At 39.6% G+C, this 22,179-nt stretch overlaps 1 protein-coding gene and 1 long non-coding RNA gene across 2 annotated transcripts in view; both read left to right on the top strand.

Moving 5' to 3' along the window:
- Positions 1 to 1,801: 1,801 nt before the first annotated feature.
- The window catches only part of LOC134533439 (LHFPL tetraspan subfamily member 6 protein-like), a 202,087-nt gene continuing 181,709 nt past the window's right edge, over positions 1,802 to 22,179 (top strand). The window contains exon 1 of the mRNA XM_063370962.1: positions 1,802 to 2,137. Coding sequence (XP_063227032.1) covers positions 1,802 to 2,137 — 336 coding nt within the window. The remainder of the gene's footprint in view (positions 2,138 to 22,179) is intronic.
- Positions 18,504 to 21,554, top strand: LOC134533184 (uncharacterized). The gene is made up of 3 exons (XR_010075259.1): positions 18,504 to 19,024; positions 19,144 to 19,235; positions 20,389 to 21,554. It is a non-coding gene; the product is annotated as an uncharacterized LOC134533184 (long non-coding RNA).

Consider the following 22,179-nt stretch of genomic DNA (forward strand, 5'->3'; position numbering starts at 1 on the left):
TGCTGATGGTGAAGATACAGCTGATGTTGATGAAGGTACAGCTGCTGGAGGTGAATACAAAGTTCATGGCGGTGAAGATACAATTACTGGAGGTGAAGATGTAGAAGCTGGCTGTGAAGATGGATCAACTAAGAGTTAAAAGTCCAAAAACATTAGCAAATGAGAGTCCAGTGACGGGTTCTGAACCAAGCACATCATTTGCAATATCTCCAAGAGATATATTACCTTTGCCAAAATCCAACATCACCAAACGCAAAACTAACCGTAAGAAAGGTAAAGCAGAGATTCTTACTTGGAGTTCGTACAAGAGAGAACTTTTGGAAGAGAAGTCTATAAAGGAAGGCCAAAATAACAAAAAGAGAACCAAAACAAGCAACAAAAGCAAAAAAAAAACAAAAAAAAAACATTAACAAATCTCAATCCCAAAAAAAAAAAAATTGAAATGATGAAAAAACCTGCCAAAAGTAGGCGAAGCCTTTTAAACGAAGAGGATGAAGGTGAGAGCGATGACGCTGACTGCTTATCTTGTGAAGAAGTATATTCAAACTCAAAAACAAATGAAGTGTGGATTAGGTGTTCCGGATGTCACCGCTGGGCTCACGAAGAGTGTGCTTGCTGCGAAGAGGAAAATGGTGACTTTTTATGTGAAGACTGTAGCCGCTAAACTGTTTAAGTTATGTTTGATAGGTTAGGTTTTAATTTTTAATTGTTTCTTGTTTAAGTAAAGTCAAGACATATTATTTGAAGACACTTTCAACTTTAGCACTCTGTTTGTTAACATAGTGTTAATGCAATTGCTTTTTTTAATGATGTTTTGTTGGGTTTTTAGTTCGTAATATTATTTTATTTAGATATTGTGGAAACATTTAATTTTTTAATTCTATTTCCTGAACTTGCTAACAAATTGTACATACACACCTTGGTTTTATATTTATTATTATAATGAGTTGTGCATATGTTTTACCTACGTCGGGTAAAATGGCCAGTCAATGGCCATTTTACCCGACATGCGGGCAAAGTGGCCATTTGGTACAATTAATTTAAAAATTTAATAAAAAAATAATGGTTTGCAAGACATAAAGAAATTTATATATTTTTTTGATTGTACGAAAACTATATTATATGAAGGGTTATTTAATATTTCAAATTTAATTACAATATAAAATTTATGTATCGTTTTATCTTAGGATGGCCACTTTACCCTGCTCTCCCTGTATTTAAAATTTTACTCGTTTTACACACTGCCAACTCCAGTAGAGTTAATTTCTCGAAAGCCAAAAAACCAATCCAAATAAGCAAATGTTGTTAAGTTTAGGACCATTGCAGTCAGGTGTCTGTGTTTCTAGTGTGTATAAGAACACATTGTGAAAATACTTATGTAGATGGTAGTCCAGTCTTTACTGCATCACCATTACTCTCTGTATTGTCAATCCAGGTGTTTTTTTACAGCTAATGCATTAACTCGAAGATATATATATATATATATATTAAAAAATACAAATCACGTGACTAACTTTGAGTGGATGCGCAGAGCGTAACTCCAGAAGGCCCTTCTCTCGAATCCCGTTCTATCCACCTTGAATTAGGTTACCTGCGGTTTCTCCTAAATCACAACAGGCAAATGATGTAAATTCAAGCTCATGCATTAAATGGTACAGGGCTGAGAACATCATTTAAAGTTTTTAATTTGCTAATGAAAGTTAAAGATATCTAGTGTCACTTACAATGAATGCCTACCAGTGCCCTGATGTCGATGGGCCGCGGACAGAGAGGAAACACGTGCCGGTGAGGGTCGGCGCACATGGCCGGCGCGGCGCCGCGAGCGGAGTGGAGTGTCTCGGCGGACGAGGCTGTTTGGCGGCGCGCCGAGAGAGACGGAGGGCGGAGGCTGCGAAGTGCGGACAGCTGCCGGATCAGTAGCGGGGTGGCCGCCGCCAGCACCGCGCCGGCTCGCCCCTGGAAGCTGCGGCGCGCGCGTGAATGTGACGGCTGCCATGTCCGAGCGGCGGTGCCGGGTGTGACGGGGTCCCGCGAGATGGCGACCTCGCTGACGGGCGTGGGGCTGACGTGGGCCGCGCTCTCCCTGCTGGCCGCGCTGCTCAGCTGCACGGGCTTCTACCTGCCCTTCTGGATACAGGTGAGCCGACCCTCCAGCCGCGCAGGCCTGCCAACCCTGCCGGCCGTGTCCGAGGGAGGGCAGTCCCCACACGGCGGGGGAAGTTGGAGGGACTCGCTAGGAACAACCGTGAAGTGAGTATCGCCTATAAAATACACAAGTAAAAAGTTACATACAGAACAAAATCCATTAAAAAATAGAGTTTGGAAATCATACGTTGTAGTGATGTTAACCACATAACTGCAATTTCCGGGAAGTGTGCGAACTTAATAAATGATAAGAAAATAATGTCCGACTCAATCTTGTCAAAACAAATATTATTCTCTTTATTGAATAATGTTTCCACAAAAAAAAAGTTGTAACTACGACGTTAATAGCTTCGAACGGTACTAAAAGCAAGAGTTTAACTACATAAAAAAAAACTCTTATCAACAATAATAACGCTGTTTTATGGGCTTTTCTCGGGAACTGTAAGAACTCGTGGAATGAGTCATGCGGTGTTAGTCCATGGTGTGGGTGTGTAATGGTGTTAGTTGAAGTCACTTTCTTAGCAATTGGTTAGCAACACAAGCCTAATACTAGAAGTTTGTTGACAACACATCACCCAAGAATTAGCTTTGAACGTTATTACATAGACATTATCTGGATGGGAACAGAGGGTGGCTTTAATTTTTAACATTGCAAAGATTCCCATGCTAACCAACACGGTGTTAATACATTTTTATTTTTATTGTTGCAGTAATATACATAAAAAACGAAATATTTTCCTCAAAAAGGAATTCAAATTCACAACTACCGAGGCAAAAATCTTTTTTCATACCAATGTCAAGATTTCAAAAAACGCAATTTAAAATAGTGAAATATGATGTTTTACTTGCTGTGTACGTACTTCCACTTGTACCAGGCGAATTCTTATGTAATGAGGTTTGAAGGAAAATATTGCGGGGACGTTATGTAGTTCCTGCCCTCTGTGTTCCGATGACCTTGCGTGCCTGGTTAAATTATTCTAAAGTTTTCTCTACTCAAAATCATACTAAAACAGAAACAGTTTCACATTAAACAGAGAAAGTTATCGATGATAAGTAATATTCCGGTTGTATAGACATTAAAAATAAATTCAATAACAATAATTAAGAAACACAAACAAGGAGAACTTCTCTGAAAATCCCATGAATGAGTTGGAAATTCATACAAATGCTTTAAAAATTAAGGGGCCCGCCTCGTCAGGGGTGTATGTGTGTTAGTGAGGCGGGATGATAAGCGCGACGCTCGCTGGTATTTCTAGCGTGGTATCGCCTCTAAGCGCAAGGCTCTGGACTGGCGCGCAGTCTTCTCGTCGTCACAGGAAAACTGTGAAATTTGAGCGGTGACCGTAACATTATATGGCGGAGAAATGAAAATAAAGGTGTAATGTAAGGCCCTTAAGTGCTTTCAAGACTCTGTACCGGTTGGTTTACGCCTAAAAATTACTCTGAAAACACGCGTTTTAGCCATTTTAACTCTTCTAAAAATACAATTAAAAAACTTAATCCGAAATAAAAAGTACTTTTCGGCCTTCAGCGAACTCGTAAGCAGACCCCACTCGGATATCTTGCGTACTTTTTAAATCGCGTTGTTTTTACTGAAGTTCTGCACACCGTATGTGTGCCCTGTTAGTTTTAGTTACTCATAAATGTGTGTAGTAACAGAATGCTAAAACAACAGCGAAACATAGTACACTCTACCAACAAAAAAAATACAGTATTTTAACTTCTGACTTTAAGATTCGCTTTCGATATTATTCATTCAGTTCAAGATAAACTTGAACTTATTAACATCGTGGAAGATAATAATTACTTTACGTCACATAGAATTCATTATATAAATATATTCATGTAAATGCTGTATTGCCTGGTTTAATTTAAAAAAAAATAACAACTTAACCAGTGATTTGAATGAGAAAAAAAACCGTTTAATGTCTTGTTGACTTGGAGGTTTTAGAGATGAAGAAGTGTGACGAGATGAGAATGGAGCGATGACGTAATGAATGAGTGGGGTGAACAGGAGAACCGCGGGGAAACTCAGCCTGCTCAAGTCGAACTCTCCCACGTTTCCCACCAGCGGGAATCGAACCGAGTCCGCCTTCGTGGGAGGTTAATTATATGACTTATTTGTATTTTTAAATTTTTGACAGTTTTGTGACCTTTGGTGTGTTCGAGACGAACTGAGACGATATAAATCCACACGCGTGTGTTACCGGGAAGCCCTCGCGTGGAAAGACGGTACGCATGAAAATGCGCCATGCCCCCGCCATGCAACACCACGTGTTGTTTCATCCGGTGATACACTCGAGGCCCATGGCCGTTGGGAGGAGGGGGGGTTGCCCCTTCCTTCAAGGGCTCGGAAACTAACACGCTGGTGAGACAGAACAAGACGTAAGGTCACATATAGCTTCATTTGGAAGGATAGTTGTAATCCTCGCGGTGGACTGCAATAATTGCATTTCCAACCCCACGTACAGCCCAACATGCTTCATACATAGAAGCAGCAGTAAGTGTGTTTGCATGAAGTCTGTGTATTTAATGCCGGCTTGCACACTTGACATGCGTGTTTCATGTATTAAAAATTACAATCATATATTATTATGTATTAACGAAAGCATCAACCAATTGACATAATGGATAAAGTACCAAAACTTATAGACGATTGTGTATGTTTGTCGCGCGGGTAAAAAAAAAATTGGTTGTCTGTAAAGTCGGTTTACGGACGATAGCTTAACGTGACGTCATAACAAAACATTGATGAAATGATTGCATACTTTTATGAATAAAATTGAATCATTTTTATTGAATTATCACTATTTTGTATGGATACAAAGAAGGAGTGAAATTAAATCTACAATTTAATTGATAAATGTACTTTTATTTGCACTCATTAATTCAAATATGTTTATTACTTTAACGAACAGATTATTTTAACTATAACTTTTGTACATGTTTGCTATTTAACTTCTTTCGATCTGTGTTATTCTGTTAAGGATAGGGCGATGATAGGAAAAGTAGAAAACTAATGGGAGTGTTTCAAGATTCATGTGCCTCGAAAAAGTCAAATCGATGGTTGTTCCAATCGAGTGGAAGAGAGATAGATGCGGCGCAAGCGTACAATGAGCTTAACGGGACACAGAGTAACGGGACAATTTGCGTTACGGGCATTTTTTTCGTGCGTGCAGCCGGCGTTCTTCGATTTATCAGACGTTGTCACGTCAAAAAATCCATGTTCACAACAACGCGATAGTTTTTCTGTCGCATCGCATACGTCGCGCTCACTGTGGTTCCAGCGTCAGGCGGAAGCGTGGGACACTGGGCATTTGACCGGTCACCCGTGGGAGCAGTGACTCGCTCACTGCCGCTGGCTCGACTCCGGCCTGGCGCGTACTTCCCTCGTCACTGCCGTGCTCTGACATCCATGCCTCGGTACTACGTGTTAGACCTTATACTTTTTGGCGTAACAAAAAAAAACTTTAATGTTGAATGCCAATAATTAATATAAATAAAATAACAAAATGACTTCCGTGACATTAAAAAAATACTGCCGGTAAAGTATAAATTCAATCAAATTAAAAAATTTCAAAATATAATGAAAATATTTCAATAATGAGAATCCATAATCACTCTTGATTTTTACTCTTATTTATTAATTTAAGTTATAATTTAAATAATAATTTGTAACGCAAATAAATTACACCGAAGGTAACATAACCCTCAATTATATAAATAACATAGAAAAAGTTTATAAACACAATTTCTGTCACTAATATTCTAAATAAATGTTTTATAATTATATGGACCAGTATTCCATATCAATCAATAAAGTATAAGAAGTAAAAGAACATGCATGATTTTTATTCGTATGTAGCCGTTTTTTCATCCTGTGAAAAGTTCGTTGCATGGTGCGCGTGCACCGTAAAAATTCACTCTCATTATTTTATAATGCGCCTAAAAATTAAATTAATAAATAAACACCAACATATTGTTTTTATACTTTTAAATTAAAACTACTCAATAGAAAATAGATTTGAAAACAATTAAAACGTAACCTAGTGGCTATTACTCGCTCTGTGTAGTCGACTTCGCTAAGCTAGTGACGTCACACGCATACGGGTACGTGTGTATTATTTTTTTCCTTTTCCGTGGATTAGCCAATAAGCTCACCCGATGCAATCGCCGCTTCACAGCCAGTGACGTCACTAGGCACCGATCCCCCCCCCCCACCCCAACCATGCAATACTGCTTTGGTGTTTGTGACGTAGCGCCTAGCGCGTCACTCTGGAGCCAGACCATTGGTCGAGTGCTCGAGATTAGCGGCGTCGAGAACTCGATTAGTCGATTAATCAGTAGGGGGGGACATTTTTGTCTCCTGAACCGTGGTTTCGAAAGCAGCTACAGCGATTTGGCAATTATTGTCCGCATGGATTTAGTAACTGTCAGGAGATGGTGGCATGCTGTACCGTAGTTGAAGTAATCTTTTTACCTCGCCGTGTTGCAATACCCGAAACATTGCGGAATTTCTGATGGTGGTTAACCAGCATGGGATTTTTGTTGTTGCTAAAACGGTTATTTCCGTACAATACACACATTTAAAGCTTTTTCCATAATATAAACACTACACTGGATCCATTGTTTCGGTTGTTCATCAGACATGCAGCAGTCTTATCAGCTGTACAGGAAGTGTCCTCACGCAATGTCGACACTGTTAGAAAATACAGTAAATTTTTCGACCTTTTAACGAAGAAATTACCTGAGATGAACAAAGAGTTCTTCTTGGTTTCATATAACTGAATATTCGTAAAAACTACGCCGTATTTCGAGTACTGTACTTCGCTGTAAACAATGCAAACAGGCGAGTGTCAGGAAGAACGGTGTTCTTACTGTTGACTTGATAAGTTTTTGAATGTTTTTTGTGGCATGCGAAGATAAATTCTTGTGGATTCGTACTCAAAGTAAGTGAAATCATTACCCGTTAATTTACGAAGCTAACCGTAAATCAACGGAGATTCCTGGATAATTTGTAAACAGCGTTCTTGGTAACATTAAGGTGAACATTTTAAACAGTGCATGCAGGGCTATTAATGCATACATAACCACCACTGACTGCATCAGTGTCTTAACACTGCTGCAATATGAGAGGTTTTTAACTCTAGGTTGGGTTTCCCCCCCCCCTGACCAGATGTTAACCTACAAAATTTTATTGCCATATTTTATCTAAAATGAAAAATGAAAAATATAAGTATTTGTACGATATAAACTCGGCACTTAGTGTTACGTAGAAAATTTTTTTTTGCCAGATATTGGCTACGTGTTATGTAGGTACTAATTAGTAAAAAGGTTAGGCAAAAAAAGTTACTAAAATAAAAATAAATCTGGAAAATCTCTACAACTTCCTTAAATTAAATAACATGGCATCCGTTTGAAATTATTATACCCCCTAAGAATAGTAACAAAAACTTTTTTCTGAAAATTTTTTTATTACGACCAACCATTACCGCAAAGGGTGAGAAAAAAAAGTGTTGAAGGACAAAAAAATCCACAACTGACTTAAAAACTGTGTCCAATCATTTCAAAGTTACTTTTGCTTTAATAATTACATCGAGGACACTCACTGTGTCATTTCCTGACGTGCCGTAACTGGGAAGCACCTGCCTATTTCATTCTATCGCCGCATCTTTGAATCATCTCTTTATGAACAGTTCTACTCGGCGGAAACCACTAACTATCGTACGTGGTGAGTGACGCGTGCCAGGTGCCCGCGCGCATGTTGCACGCACTGCGGATTGCCTATCTGCTGGGCGCGAGTGATCGTCATGAAACAATGCCTCAATTCAATTCAATATGTTTTTATTGACACACTTTTTTACACTTTACAGATCTTGTTATTGCAACATGGCATTCCAGCACTCAGTGCTCTTTTACCTAATTTAGTTGATATATAAACAATATGTAAAACAATATTTAAATTAAAGGAAATTTCAAAAAAAAAAAAAAAACCCTTAGCAATGTTTTTTGGAGCCTCTTTAAGCTCAATGTTTTTGTTTTGAGTCTATACCTAGAACATATTTACACTATATATTATACACACATTCATAGTAATTGTCTTTCACTGTACAAGTATGGCACTAAAATTTAACTATTTACATACATGGCACTGTGGTGGGCGGAAATGGCTATTCAATTTTGGTGAGCACTGTGGCTGGTGTCTCTGGGTCTGGTTTCACACGCGTAGCCCAGTCAGGGTGGCCTGCCAGGGTGGTAGTCGGTGATGAGTTATTAGCGATGCTTGCGGCCAGAGGTGTTTCGTCTAAACTGACTTTTTATTAATTTTTTTATTTAATATATTTGTTAAAATCATTTACAGATCTTAACTTGGTTTTACAGGAAAAAAACCACTCATAAAAGCTAGCTTGAGTTGTTTTCTTTAGTATTTCTTTCAATATGTCTGCAATATCAAAACAAATGACAGACAATTATTTTAAATATGGAAATATGAGATTAAATGTAATATGATATGAAGGTACACAGCTTTTAAAAGTAAATATAATTTAAATACCATTTAAAATTTATATTTAAAAGAAGAAACTTGATCATATGCTGCTATCAGAAATAAAACAATTAAGTATCAGAAAAATCCTACATATTTTTATCATGCGTGGAAAAATGCAATGGCCTATCTGTATATACGTATCATGAGTCTATAGAACAATCATTATACAAATGAGGCGATGCATCATGAGAAATGAAGTCGGAATATTAGTAATTTTTTTATAAGGTAGATACTAAAGGAGCTTCGGGTGCAAGAAAACTGCTTTATATTTGCAGTTAGTGGCTTTTAAACCCTCATTCCGGCGTTGTTTAGAATAAAATGTTTAGTGAAGTTTGGGGAGAATGTTGGAAAAGCTCGCCTAGTGTAAGTGAAGAGTGCAGTGTAAGTCAGCCGGCAGGGGCGAGGAATGTACGTCGCCGGGCCGTCCACTCCGAGGCCAGTGTTACGAGCGAGAAGGCCGCCGGAGTGGATGTCACGGCGCCAGAGCTACCTCCGCTTGTCACCCCTGCTACTAGTCCAGCGAGTGGGTTACTCGCTCCCGGTCCTCCGAGGCACGACCGAGCCAGATCGTTCCGACCTACGTTCCCCTCCCACGTGTGCGCCCTATCAGGGTAGGGTGGGAGAAACTTCCAGTTGGTTTTTTTGACGTGACAACGTCTATTAAATCGATGAACGCCGGCTGCACGCACGAAAACGTGTCCCCTTACGCACATTGACCCGTTACGCTGTGTCCCGTTACGCTCATTGTACGCTTGCGCCGCATCTATCTCTCTTCCACTCGATTGGAACAACCATCGATTTGACTTTTTCGAGGCACATTAAACTTGAAACACTCCCATTCGTTTCCTACTTTTCCTATCATCGTCCTATTCTTAATAGAATAACACAGATTGGAAGAAGTTAAATAGCAAACATGTATAAAACTTATAGTTAAAATAATCTCTTCGTTAAAGTAATAAACATATTTGAATTAATGAGTGCAAATAAAGGTAAATTTATCAATTAAATTGTAGATTTCATTTCACTCCTTCTTTGTATCCATACAAAATAGTGATAATTCAATAAAAATGATTCAATTTTATTCATAAAAGTATGCAATCATTTCATCAATGTTTTGTTATGAAGTTGTCACGTTAAACTATCGTCCGTAAACCGACTTTACAGACAAGTAATTTTTTTTCCTTACATTCCAGAGCTATGTAAATGAAACAGAACTGAAGGAAGGTATCAGAGCTTGTGCCATGACCAGTGGCTAGGGCCGAGCACTGGAGACGCCTGCTCGCCCGCCGAGCGCCAGCTGCAGTCGCACTGACCCGGGGAGCGGGCAGCACGTGGCCAGAAGACACACCTTGGTCCAGCAGCGCCGGGTGTCCGGAGCCCGACAACAGAGCGAGTACTCGCCTTGTTCAGGTCCGCGCGGGCGGCGGGGGAAGTGACGCAAGTGCAACACCCCTGGGCTTCGAGGCACCCTGTTGTCAAGACAGACCATTGGAGAAACGAACTTTTGCGAAGTGCCAAAAGGAAAAAAAAATCTCTTTTGCAACTGCAAATAAACTTTAACGATGACGAGTGACGTGAAGCGAATATTGATAAAGTCTCTTAATAAGCAATACATTAAATGAAACCCTAACTGTTGAAGTAAAAGGACGAGCACCTAAAAGAGAGAAAATGGAGAGGAGAATGTATTTTAATTAAAGTAATCGTGTGACGTTTTCCAAAACGCCTAGGATATGGCAACAGAGGTGAAACAGTTATTGCAGGCAGAATCTTAAAGATATAGCATGATAATGTGGCAGTTGTACGTTACCAGATTTGTGTCTGTTTAGTTACTCTCGCCGTCATCTTTCTGCACGATGAATCTGCATATGTGTTATAATATTCTCGTGGAATGCATCTGATTATATCGGAAGTTGTTTAGTCATCGGGTACCCACGCCCTAGTCCCAAAGTTGAAAGTTAAAACCCCAACAAGTTTTTATTAAAAATATATATATAATTAAATAAAAACTTCAGATTTGGCGAAACCATTTGTTAAAGTGTTGAATGAAAACAAAAAAAAAGAAATTAGTGAGACTTTAATTAGTAATACTTCCAGCATTTCGATGAGTAATTTATGGCTTCAAGTTTCTTTTAGCCTGATATGTACCAAAAATTATCTAATCTATTATTCACCATTAAGTATGCATTTGTTTGCCTGAACACATTAGTAAACAATGTCGTCGGTAAGTTCAAGTAAGGTTTTTGCAAGAAATTTCATGTGATTTTTTTTTCGAGATAACTTTGTTGTATTTATTAAATAAAAACATATTTTAGCTTGTATCTCTGTGTTTTAAAGAGTAAAACAAATAGTCTATGAATATATAAGGTATTATTAAACACTTTTAAACTCAAATACGTTGTTTTTTTTCCTTGAAATCTCCTATTTCATAAAGCATTGGCAAGACGACCACTTGTGTTAACTTTTATTTTAAAGGGAAAAAAAACAAACAAAGTAGGTACTACATGAAGAGTATCCTAAATTTAAGCCCGGAAAAATTTCAACGCCCATTTACATATCTAGAATAGCATGGGGATACTAACCAAAGTCCTTCATATTCTGTACCATATCCTCTTGAAATATTATGTAAAGCTCAATTGATTTATCCAAATAAGTATACGATGATTTTTGAGGAACTGCAATTATAAATTATAATGTCACGTTTTCAAAATACCTTCAATATTCACTTCAGAAAAAAACTACACGAGCGAATCTTTCAGTACTTGCCAGTGACTTGTAACACTAAACATCGGTAACGAACAAATTAATGTGTTATCATGTTGAAAATACATCTTTAAAACGAAACTCGGACACGAAATTTAACGTAATACCGAGCGTGATAAAAAAATATAAGCACACTTTGTTTTCATCTACATTTCTAGACGCGAATTACACGTAGTTTCCGCACCCTCCGCTAGAATTCGTTGCCGGAGCAGCCAAATGGACTGTTGAATCATTTAATTAGCAGATATAGATTTTTAATTAAATAATTAACCGTCTCCGATAAAAGTGTAAACGTCTTGAAAGAATGTTATACCCCGGCTTTGGACCTGATTTTCGACAAGAATTTTTTTTAAAACAATGCCCAGCTAGATAAAATTAATCGATCAGTTAAAACTATAAAGTTTCTCTTTGGCTTTGTGAACTTAGTTTCGCGCCATGCGCCACAGTTTGGGAGCACCGTGATTACACTTTTCCGTTCCGTGCGACTTCCGTCATGAAATGACTCCCGCCAAATGCCGTGTACCGAGAGCTCTGAGAGTTACGTGTCAAAAAAAAATAATCCGGGAGGTCGCAGTCTATGCTCTCGTGAAGTACACATTGGACTCGCGTGACTCCGCGACACATGTGAAGTGCGATGACGTCAGTCATAGTTCACTTTGCTACGTCTCGTCGCCAACAAAAAAAAATTGGTTGTCTGTTAAGTCGGTTTACGGACGATAGTTTAACGTGACGTCATAACAAAACATTGATGAAATTGATTGCATACTTTTATGAATAAAATTGAATCATTTTTATTGAATTATCACTATTTTGTATGGATACAAAGAGGGAGTGAAATTAAATCTACAATTTAATTGATAAATTTACTTTTATTTGCACTCACTAATTCAAATATGTTTATTACATTAACGAAGATATTATTTTAACTATAACTTTTATACATGTTTGCTATTTAACTTCTTCCAATCTGTGTTATTCTGTTAAGGCTAGGACGATGATAGGAAAAGTAGGAAACGAATGGGAGTGCTTCAAGTTTAATGTGCCTCGAAAAAGTCAAATCGATGGTTGTTCCAATCGAGTGGAAGAGTGATAGATGCGGCGCAAGCGTACGATGAGCGTAACGGGACACAGCGTAACGGGACAAGGTGCGTAACGGGACACTTTTTCGTGCGTGCAGCCGGCATTCATCGATTTATTAGACGTTGTCACGTCAAAAAAAAATTCTAGCGAAAGCTTTTCTCGCAAATAAGTGTCACCATCGTTGTTGCGTATTCCCTGGCTGCGGGGATTCCAGCGCACACTGGCCTAGAAGTGGTTTTGTGGTCGCGCAAACTGACAAGTCGCTGTCTGTTCGGGTAACTGACATAGTTCTCTGCAACTTACTTACTATCAAAATGTCCGGATTTTCCTTCGGCCTTAAAAGTCCGTCTAAACTTTCATAAATACCAGTTCTTTGTTAATACCAGTGAGTGTTTTAAAACGTCGAAGATACAGCATTTAAAAACGGAGCAGTTCAAAAGAAGGAGACGCTTCACAAAGAAAAACAAACGTTGGTTTTTTTAATTTGACCCACTGCCTCCCTATTTACAACAGTACACGAAAAAAAAAATAACACGTGTGGTTAAAATTTTACTCTGCACTACTTCACTAAGCTGGCAGACTGTTTGTTGTTGCTCGCCCAGAACTGCCAGATGCAAATATCAGATCTGGTACATAACGTAAATGGCGATGTCCTCGCAGAGGCTAACAATCACGTGGTTGTGGGATGTGCCGTCGTCATGACCGTTGTCTTCGCGAAGCGCGGTGCAGCCGAAACGAACGCCCCATTCACGTCACAGAACTATTCTCTCCGTGCCCTGAAAAATATATATATTTTTTGTATTAATTATACGTTCGATAGCTTAACGCCAACCACCAGAGACTCATATTCCTTAATCGAAAATCTTTATAATATCTTAAATAATTTCTATTTCTTTTTTATAATTTACTTCCATGTATTATCCGGGACTCGAACCCAAAGCCTCTTGAGCCTTAAGCCAGTGTGCAGCCGACTAAGCTACGGAGGTACCCTTAGCCGCGAGGGCCGATTCTTCTTCGAAGCCTCGTTGAGAACACGCTCCACATGCATTGTAGATTATTACTTTATTATTTAATAAAAATAAAAAATATTATTTTTATTAAATGTTTATGTTATTATTTAATTACGAGTATTTATTAAACAATTAATTGATTTAATTTATATTTTACCAACCGTATTTTATGTCTATTGATTATTTGCTTGCAAAATTAAAGTCACTTTTTTATTACGCCCAGTAAGTAGAAATTCTAACGCGCGTACATAAGTACACGCACCCTTTTTTATAAAGTCATAAAAGCTGTCTTTTTTAAACAGAAAAAAAGCTAAAATTAAATTAACTTATAAAGCCAACGGCTTTAAAGACTTTAAATTCGGCAGTAAAAAATTTTACGACAATGGCAACCTTTGCAAAAAAAAAAAAGGAAGCACTTAACTAGAAACATGGTCAAGTAAAGTAACCAATGGTTTACAGAAACGTTGTCTAACCATTTTAATTCAATTCCTTCAGTAACGATTATGTTCTTTCTGTTCCCAGTTTTTTTCCTTCAGAACTTCAAAATTCCCTTACTGTTTAAGGTTTTTCCTGTTTTTTTATTTTCCCCTGATGCTGGACACCTGCTTATAGACACAGCTTACGTACTCAGCTTATAGACACAGCGTGTGCAACCAGCGATTGTCCGGACTGTAGTATAGCCCAAGGAGTCGTTAAACTCCCACACTGTTCCTCTTCTCTGCTCTCCTTTTTGTCGCTGTTTCCTCTCCCACACCGCTCCGCGCTCTGTGCCACAGTCATTCGGAAAACATCAGTGGCTTTGCGTCACGCCGTAAATCTGGTCGGATGTTTCAGCCCCGAGCAAGGCGAGAGTATTAGCATGTAGGGCTAAAGCCTTCAGCTACGCCCCTGGCTTTCATTCTCAACCATTGAAAAACTGGATTTCATTTATTTTTTTTCCTTTTTAATTGTTATTTTGTTGGTAGCGATACTTAAAGAGTGTCGGTCATAACTTTGCTCCAAGGATGACATTTATTTTTTTACGCTCCTTGTTAAAATCTCGCGCCGCGCAACGATTCAGCCTAGCAGGTGTATCGTGCATGCTGGATAATGCAGGTTAACAAGATTTAACAAGTCAGAAGAACGTCATCTGTAAAGAAGAGCCAGCCTTGTGTTGCCTCCAGCGAGCTTCTTGATGACCAGAGCTAAGCTAGTAACATGGATGAAGGAACTAGTGTCATGTGGTGGCTAGGGATATCACGTTACTTTCACATACTGAACAACGTCGCTTAAAAACTGTAGATGTGCTAATCCTACAGATTTGCGCCTCCGGGAAGGACTCTAGAAGTGGTTCGCAAACTGCTCGGCATAAATTTAATGGGTCGCAGGGAAACGCCAAAACAAGCACTTTTTTTGTAAAGGAACATATGTTTGGAAACGCAACCCTGCTAAGTTACAGGTGCGAACAGCGGCGCGGATATTTGAATTTGGCGGGCTTCAGGGGATACTCCATTGGCCGAGAGGACGAGCGATTGCAGCTCAGTGGCTTTCAGACGCCCCGCTAGAAGCAGGTGACGACCCGGGCTCAGACGTCTAGAGTTAGTTACACATACCAGCAGTCAGTGGTCTGGTGTACGGCACAGTGGATGGTAGGTTGTGGTACTTTAACACGCTGGGCTATGGGCGATCAGCGCAGTGTTGACTGTTAGCGAGTGCGGCGCTGCAACTATACATCAGTGGCACGGCGAACTTTTGTGTGCTGGCAGACGGAATGTGTGCAGTGCAGTTACGGAGGGCACTTTCACAACAGACGAGTATGTGGCGTAATCTGCGACGGCCTGAAGATGATACTTTACATCGCGACGAGTGCTGTACACAAACTGCGAATGGCTAAGTCTGAAACAACACTATTGTTTAAAGTGCTTCCCAAGTACGGTATGCATCTTTGAAGTTGTGTCGGAGCAACATTTTTTATTGTACAAAACATAAAACTTATTTAAAATAGATAAATGAGCGTCTGAATTACGTTTAGTTGAATTAAGTTCTACAACCACCGCGGATTTTAGAGCTATAGCAAAATTATTTTGTTAAAATAAATGGGAATAACACCTTTATTTTCCACATATCTTTGCGACCTCTTACTAACTCATATTATTTCAATGAAATAATTTTCCTACAGTAACAAAATTCCCGATAGCTGTATAACTGTATTCAATTAAACATAATCCAGACACTAAATGTTCCATCATAAATACTTTCTCTATTATCTACAATAAACTCCTGTTCAGCCCCAACTTCAAACACGAATTTACCACACACACAAATATAGCCTTGCCTACATGTGGGGCGCGATTCTGTTAGCGCCCGACCCTCTATTACCGCAGCGTTTAAAAGCGCCTCCTCAATTCCCCCTCCTCATTCCTTGGAGCCTTCCCGTTGAGCCCGGAGGTTTCCCTGCGGCTCTCGAGGGGTCGGCATGCTTCCATAGCTCCGTCTGCGTGAAGTGGTGTAACTAGGACGCCATTGTTCTCGGAGCTTCTAGTGTTAAGTCAGGGATTCTGATGACGCGACACTTCGGAGGGCTATGACAATTTTTTCCAGGGCGGGACTTGGTAGGAATATGAACCTGCGATGGCAGTGAAGTGAAGAGGGCAAGTGACCCTTTGGCGAGCGATAGCGGGCGACGAGCGACGGGCTTCGTGTGTAAAGATTGGTGCATCGGGGACTGTGTTGCGTGTGACAGACGGTTGAGTGAGTAGTGCGAGGCAGTGTGCTAGAACAGAGGTGCGAGCTACGAGACGAGCAGCAGGGCCGAGCTCCAGTGGGGAGTGTACTGAAACAGTGATTAATTTGTGGACAGACAATAAAATTGGTCCAACTTAATAAATAGTCTTTATATTAGCAAATAAATAAAAATCTAGTTAGTAGGCTAATTGACATATCATTTCCGGACCTGTTTTCCCACTGTATAAACATACGACAACTTGAAGCTAAAATTTTGAAAGCTTCTAGTATGTACGAGAAGGCCCCTGCAGAGTGAACATGATACCAGATCCAGAGCATGTACACTGTAAAATGTTGTGTAATTTTGTAATTTTACGCAAAATGTATGTAGCATCAGTCTCCAACGTTGTTAGTGTAACTTCACGCCTGCATATTGTTATGTTTCGCTCCTGCTCAACTGCCTGGCTGGCCCGCAACCCCCAGTGTTGTCATACAGGAAACATTTGCCTGTACTTTTACAAAAGATTCCTTTGGAAGTTAGTTCCCAAGGTATGGTTTTTAATACTACAACAAACTATATTGTAACTTTGTACAACGCATGGCTATTGCTAATTTTTGCATATATAAAATACCATTTTCGAAATTATACTGAGTATTTCTTTCGAAAATTGGCGCATAATTTATATATTTTGATTGATGTGATAGCCATGCATATATTTTTTTAAAACCGTGAATAATATAATCGAGTATTCAAAATTTTGACTTTTTTGTTTTGTCATGCTTATTATGTGAGCAGTTAATACTGGCTAGCTATTCAGGGAACGGTTTATAGATAACTATATAACTATTGGAGGTACTGGGACAACACAAAACATAAATGCCCGGCTAAGAATTACACTATTTTGTAGTGATAGAGTTGTTTTCATATAAATATACAAATTTAAAAGTATTTGTAATTTTACATGAATATTTATCTTCCATTTACAAAAAAAATCTACAGTTAATGTCCTTGATCTTCCGGTAATCTCGAGACGAATCAAAGGCCAGAATGGTTCTACTTGCACATCACCTGCACGTGTCGGGTTTAGCAGTTGTCCACGTCCAACTTTTCATTTTCGCTGGGAACGATTTTGATTGGCTGATTAGGTACCTACTTCGAACAACCAACATATCATAGAATCATACCTAGATTGAAAATATTTGATGTAAATTCAAGTCATCCTACTTTTTTAAACAAAACATGGTTCCGTTTGTGACGTTTTCGGTCACAACTCTGTGAGATTATGTGACCCACTTCGTTGCAACGTCTCTGAAAGCTTAGGGTTGGTCTTATTTAGTTTTCGTGTCATTGAAAAAGTCATAACCTATAAATTTATTACGACTTTTTGTCACGAAATATTTTCTAAGTGTTATTTAATAGCGGTAAAATGTTACGCAAATATTTATATCTATAGGTGGCAAATATAATTAAGTAAATAGGCTACTTGGTGACATAATTTGTGACCAAACAGCAAATGAAAGAGTGCTGTCGTAATAAAGTTTCGTGAACAGTTGTTAAGTCACATCCTGACGGCGTGCTGACCCCCCCAGGTGTCAGTTCGCCATTTACAAACCGCTCCAGATTTATTAATAGTGTCTGATTATGAACATCATTTGAAATTCACTGCATGTTTCTATACAAGTTTCATTCCGTGGTTTCGACTATAACGTGTAATTGTTGTACAGTGGAAAAGGCTGAACGGGTGTGTTCACGGACATTGTCAGGTATGAAAAGTTCAACGCACAGTATTCCATCTAGCATGACAGGGTCGCCGCTGCGAGTCTCGGACAGGCGCGTCAGCTCTGCACCCGGCGCGTAGGGGCGAAGCGGCGTGTGGCGAGCCAGCCTAGCGCAACCCTAATGAACGGCGATGCCAATGAAAGGACGCCATCGGGGTAAGGGGTCGAGAAGCCTAAGATGTACATGAAGATCTGTCCCTGCCCGAACACGCCCGAATATTCACCTTCGGCCAACCTCGGGATTTGTTTTATTTTTGCGCAGGACAAATGAATTCAAATATTAATAGTGGTCGGTTAGGTTAGCTATATTTAAAACACTTTAAAACACTATGGACGGTTATTTAGGTTAGTATAGCTACATTAAAATAAACAGAGAAATATAAATATATACAAATAAACCCGAGGTTGGCCGAAGGTGAATATTCGCGGGCGTGTTCGGGCAGGGACAGAACTTGATGTACATCTTAGGGCGGGTACAGACTAGAACATTTCAACGGACAGAACATTGTTCGCGAACATGTTTGCAACCAATGTGGACGGGAAAACGAACATTTCCCCGTAACAAAAAATGTTCGGTTGTTTGTTCGGTTGCGATCCGATATTTGTCGGTTTTTGCCCGTCACATCAAAGGATGTTCGCCGTGGCTCGGATAACAGTCTGGACGTCGCTGCGAACACTTCCTGCGAACATTCAGTTGTCGACGTGGAGCGGTGTTGTCTTCACGGAGTTAGTAGCGGTGCGTGACTCTTTTGTTATATGAGAATGGAGTGGTCCAAGGAAGATCAAATAAAACTGATAGATTTGTATAAACAACAAACAGTGATATGGGACCCAAACAATGTTAATCATTTCAACAAAATTAGAAAACAAGACGCGTGGGAAGAAATCGGGGCCGAAATGGACAGAGATGTGGACGAATGTAAGAAGAAAATGGAGAGTTTGCTATCAGCATTAAGAAGGGAGAGGAAGAAAATGAAAGACACTGCTGGAACTGGAAAAGGTGGGTTCATTTCAGTTTTATTTTGTAAAGTGGATTCTTTTAAAACATTAGTACATTTTGATTACGTAAACAAAATTTGAAGTCGCACAAATTGTTCTACAAACAGTAATTTGTTACAGGAACTGACGAAATGTACAGAAGTTCCTGGTTCGCTTTCGAAAGTCTACGTTTCTTGCTGGACAAAAATAAACCAAGAAAGACAATTTCGACGGTAAGTACAAGTTGCTTGGTACCAAACGTTCATACTAAGCATATTCATCTTGCCACGTTACTTTCCCTTCTCGTGTAAAATACTCCGCCAACTCTTCCCTTACGTCAAGTACCGCATTCTTTGATCTGCGGGGAACCCTTGTAACTGGCAACAACGAACCCATATCTGTACCATCATCCCTCCAACGCCCGTGTATTACGTCTCCCGCTTCTTCATTATCAAATGTTCCCGGGGGTGTGTAAACTGTAGCAGATTCTGGTCTTTTTCTCAAGAAATTGTGAAGCAAGGCAACAGTCATTACAACTCGCTCAGCATTTTGTGGTTCTAAGAGAAGAGGTTTCCTCAGCACGCGAAAAACTAAAGATGCAATGCCGAACACGTTTTCCACAACCCTGCGAGTACTGCACAACCTGTAGTTAAAAATCCGTTCCTTTGTCCCTTTACGATGATAACCAGCATATAGCTTCATAAGGTTGCCCGACAAAGGAAATGCTTCATCCCCAATAAAAAAATATGGGATATCTGTGTTTCTGTTCCTCAATGGGGCGGCGGGAGGAAGATGCAATGAGTTCGATGCAATCCTTTTGCCCAGCTCAGAATTTGCAAATACGCCACCATCCGATATTCGGCCTTGGCATCCCACATCTACAAATAAGAAATTGTAATTGGCATCTACCAAAGCAAAAAGTACTATACGGAAAAATCCTTTGTAGTTTATGTACTCGCTTCCACTATTCATAGGTGACTGTAATACAACGTGTTTACCGTCGAGCGCGCCTACACAATGTGGGAAATGCCACTTGCTTTCAAATTCTCTTGCTACTGCCGCCCATTCTTCTTCAGTAGTAGGAATCTGTAACAGATATATTCAGAACCACATGTAACGACCGGTTGTTATAATTCTCCTTTGACATTTATCCCATTTATTTCATTTACATGTTTATGTTTCTGCCTAACTCAGTGGCAACTAGTCCAATGAAGGGGACGCAGAAACATTATTATACACACGTATTTGACTTGAAATTTTGCAAAATGCAAGAATTACTGTTGTGTGGTGTAATAACAATTTAAACGATGTAGCTATAAAACCAGTGAAACATTATTTGGCTCAAACGATAATTTATTTATAATTACTTATTATGACATTTTTCAGATGCGAGTAGAAAGCGAAGAGAGAGACGTAGAATGTGGTGCAGTTGGAGAATCAGCACAGGAAACTGTACCGAAAAAGAAGAAGCAGCGAGTCGAAGATGCACGTCTGGACAAAGCCTTTCATATATTGTCGTCCACCGCGAGTCAGCTTAACGATGAGTGCCAACATTTTGGAAATTTGGTCGCATCTAAGTTGAGACAGTACAACGTTGATACTAGATGTACAATTGAAAATGACATTATGGGTATTTTCCTTCGCGCTAACAGGGGTTTCTACAATAACACTCAGAATTTTATACAACCACACTATCCATGTCATTTTCCATCGGACAACTCTGTCATGCAGTCAAACACTGTATTGTCCAACCCTACAACCCCGTGTCCTTCAGCAGGATCACCTACCTTGACGTCTGATGATGATGATTTCATTATTCACGATCTCTTATAAAATATTTTTGTTTTAATTACAGTGCTCCTAATGATTTGTAACACAGTGTAAACAACTTTGTCATTTCTTATAAATAAATGTAGAAAATTACGTTAATAAATCTTTCAATTACACAGTACCGCAGAATAAGTCAATACTTACCTTAATGTAATCCTCAAGTCCTTCGATGAGAGCAGAACACACTTCAGGAATAACTGTGCTGATAGTCTGTTTTGAAATTTTAAATACATACTGAAGGCTGGTATACGAATCACCAGTTGCTAAAAAACGTAATGTCAATGCCAGTCTTTCTGTAATTGGAATTGCTTTTCTGAACGACGTATCTCTCTTACCAATTTTCGCTCCTATCAAATTGATCAACCACTCAAAATCTGATGGGTGCATTCTTGTAAAGTTCTTGTAAAGACCACTGACTGACTGAAAACTTAAGTCTGCCAACAAGTTCGAGCCACTATATGTTGTCCTACTTTCATACAGTTTTGTAATCCACCAACGGCGAGATTTCCTTCGCTTTTTAACCGCATAGTGAATGTAAATATATACAGCTGCTGCTACTTGCGCCTGTGTACTCATCGTGCCACTGCTAAGTACGGAATGGGTCACAGGGAACACACCTCGAACAATGTTCGCAAACAATGTTCTTTCGAAATCTGAACACTGTTCGTAAAATGTGTCGAACACTGTTCGCTGTTCTGTTCGCTAAAATGTTCTAGTCTGTACCCGCCTTTAGGCTTCCCTAAGGGGTCGCCGCGAGCTGCGGCTGTTGCCGGAAACCAGCGAGACGAGCTTGTTTACGTCTGGCGCCCGGAGCCGTGGAGGAATGAAGAGCCACGCGCTGTCCGCCAGGGGAGACACGTGCGCGCCACGTGAGGCTCTGACTGACAGCCCCTCTCCACCCCCACCACCGTCCTAGCTTCTACAGTGCGTGCCACCCACGTCGTTCACAATGTACGCTCTGAAATTAGGGAAGCCTTCTTTTCACAGACGAGAGAGCCAAACGCCCGATCGTGCATCTTCGGTTTTTTTTTGTTCGTTGTAAATAAATATGTCAGTGTTGATAAAAGAATACTAATGGTCAATTAGGTTAAGTTAGCTACATTACGAATACTTTAAAACATTGTGGACGGTTGATTTGGTTAGGATAGCTACATTAAAGATACTGTGAAATCATGTAAACGGTTTCCTAGCGCTGGATAACTACATATTAAAAAGTCATTTGCTAAGCAACCATAAAATGATTTTACAGTATTTTTTATGTAGCTATACTTACCTAATATAACCAACCATCCACAATGTTTTAAAGTATTTATAATGTAGCTAACCTATCATATGCTTCTTTTGACT

This window comes from Bacillus rossius, chromosome 6 (assembly GCF_032445375.1).
Source record: "Bacillus rossius redtenbacheri isolate Brsri chromosome 6, Brsri_v3, whole genome shotgun sequence".
Taxonomy (NCBI): domain Eukaryota; kingdom Metazoa; phylum Arthropoda; class Insecta; order Phasmatodea; family Bacillidae; genus Bacillus; species Bacillus rossius.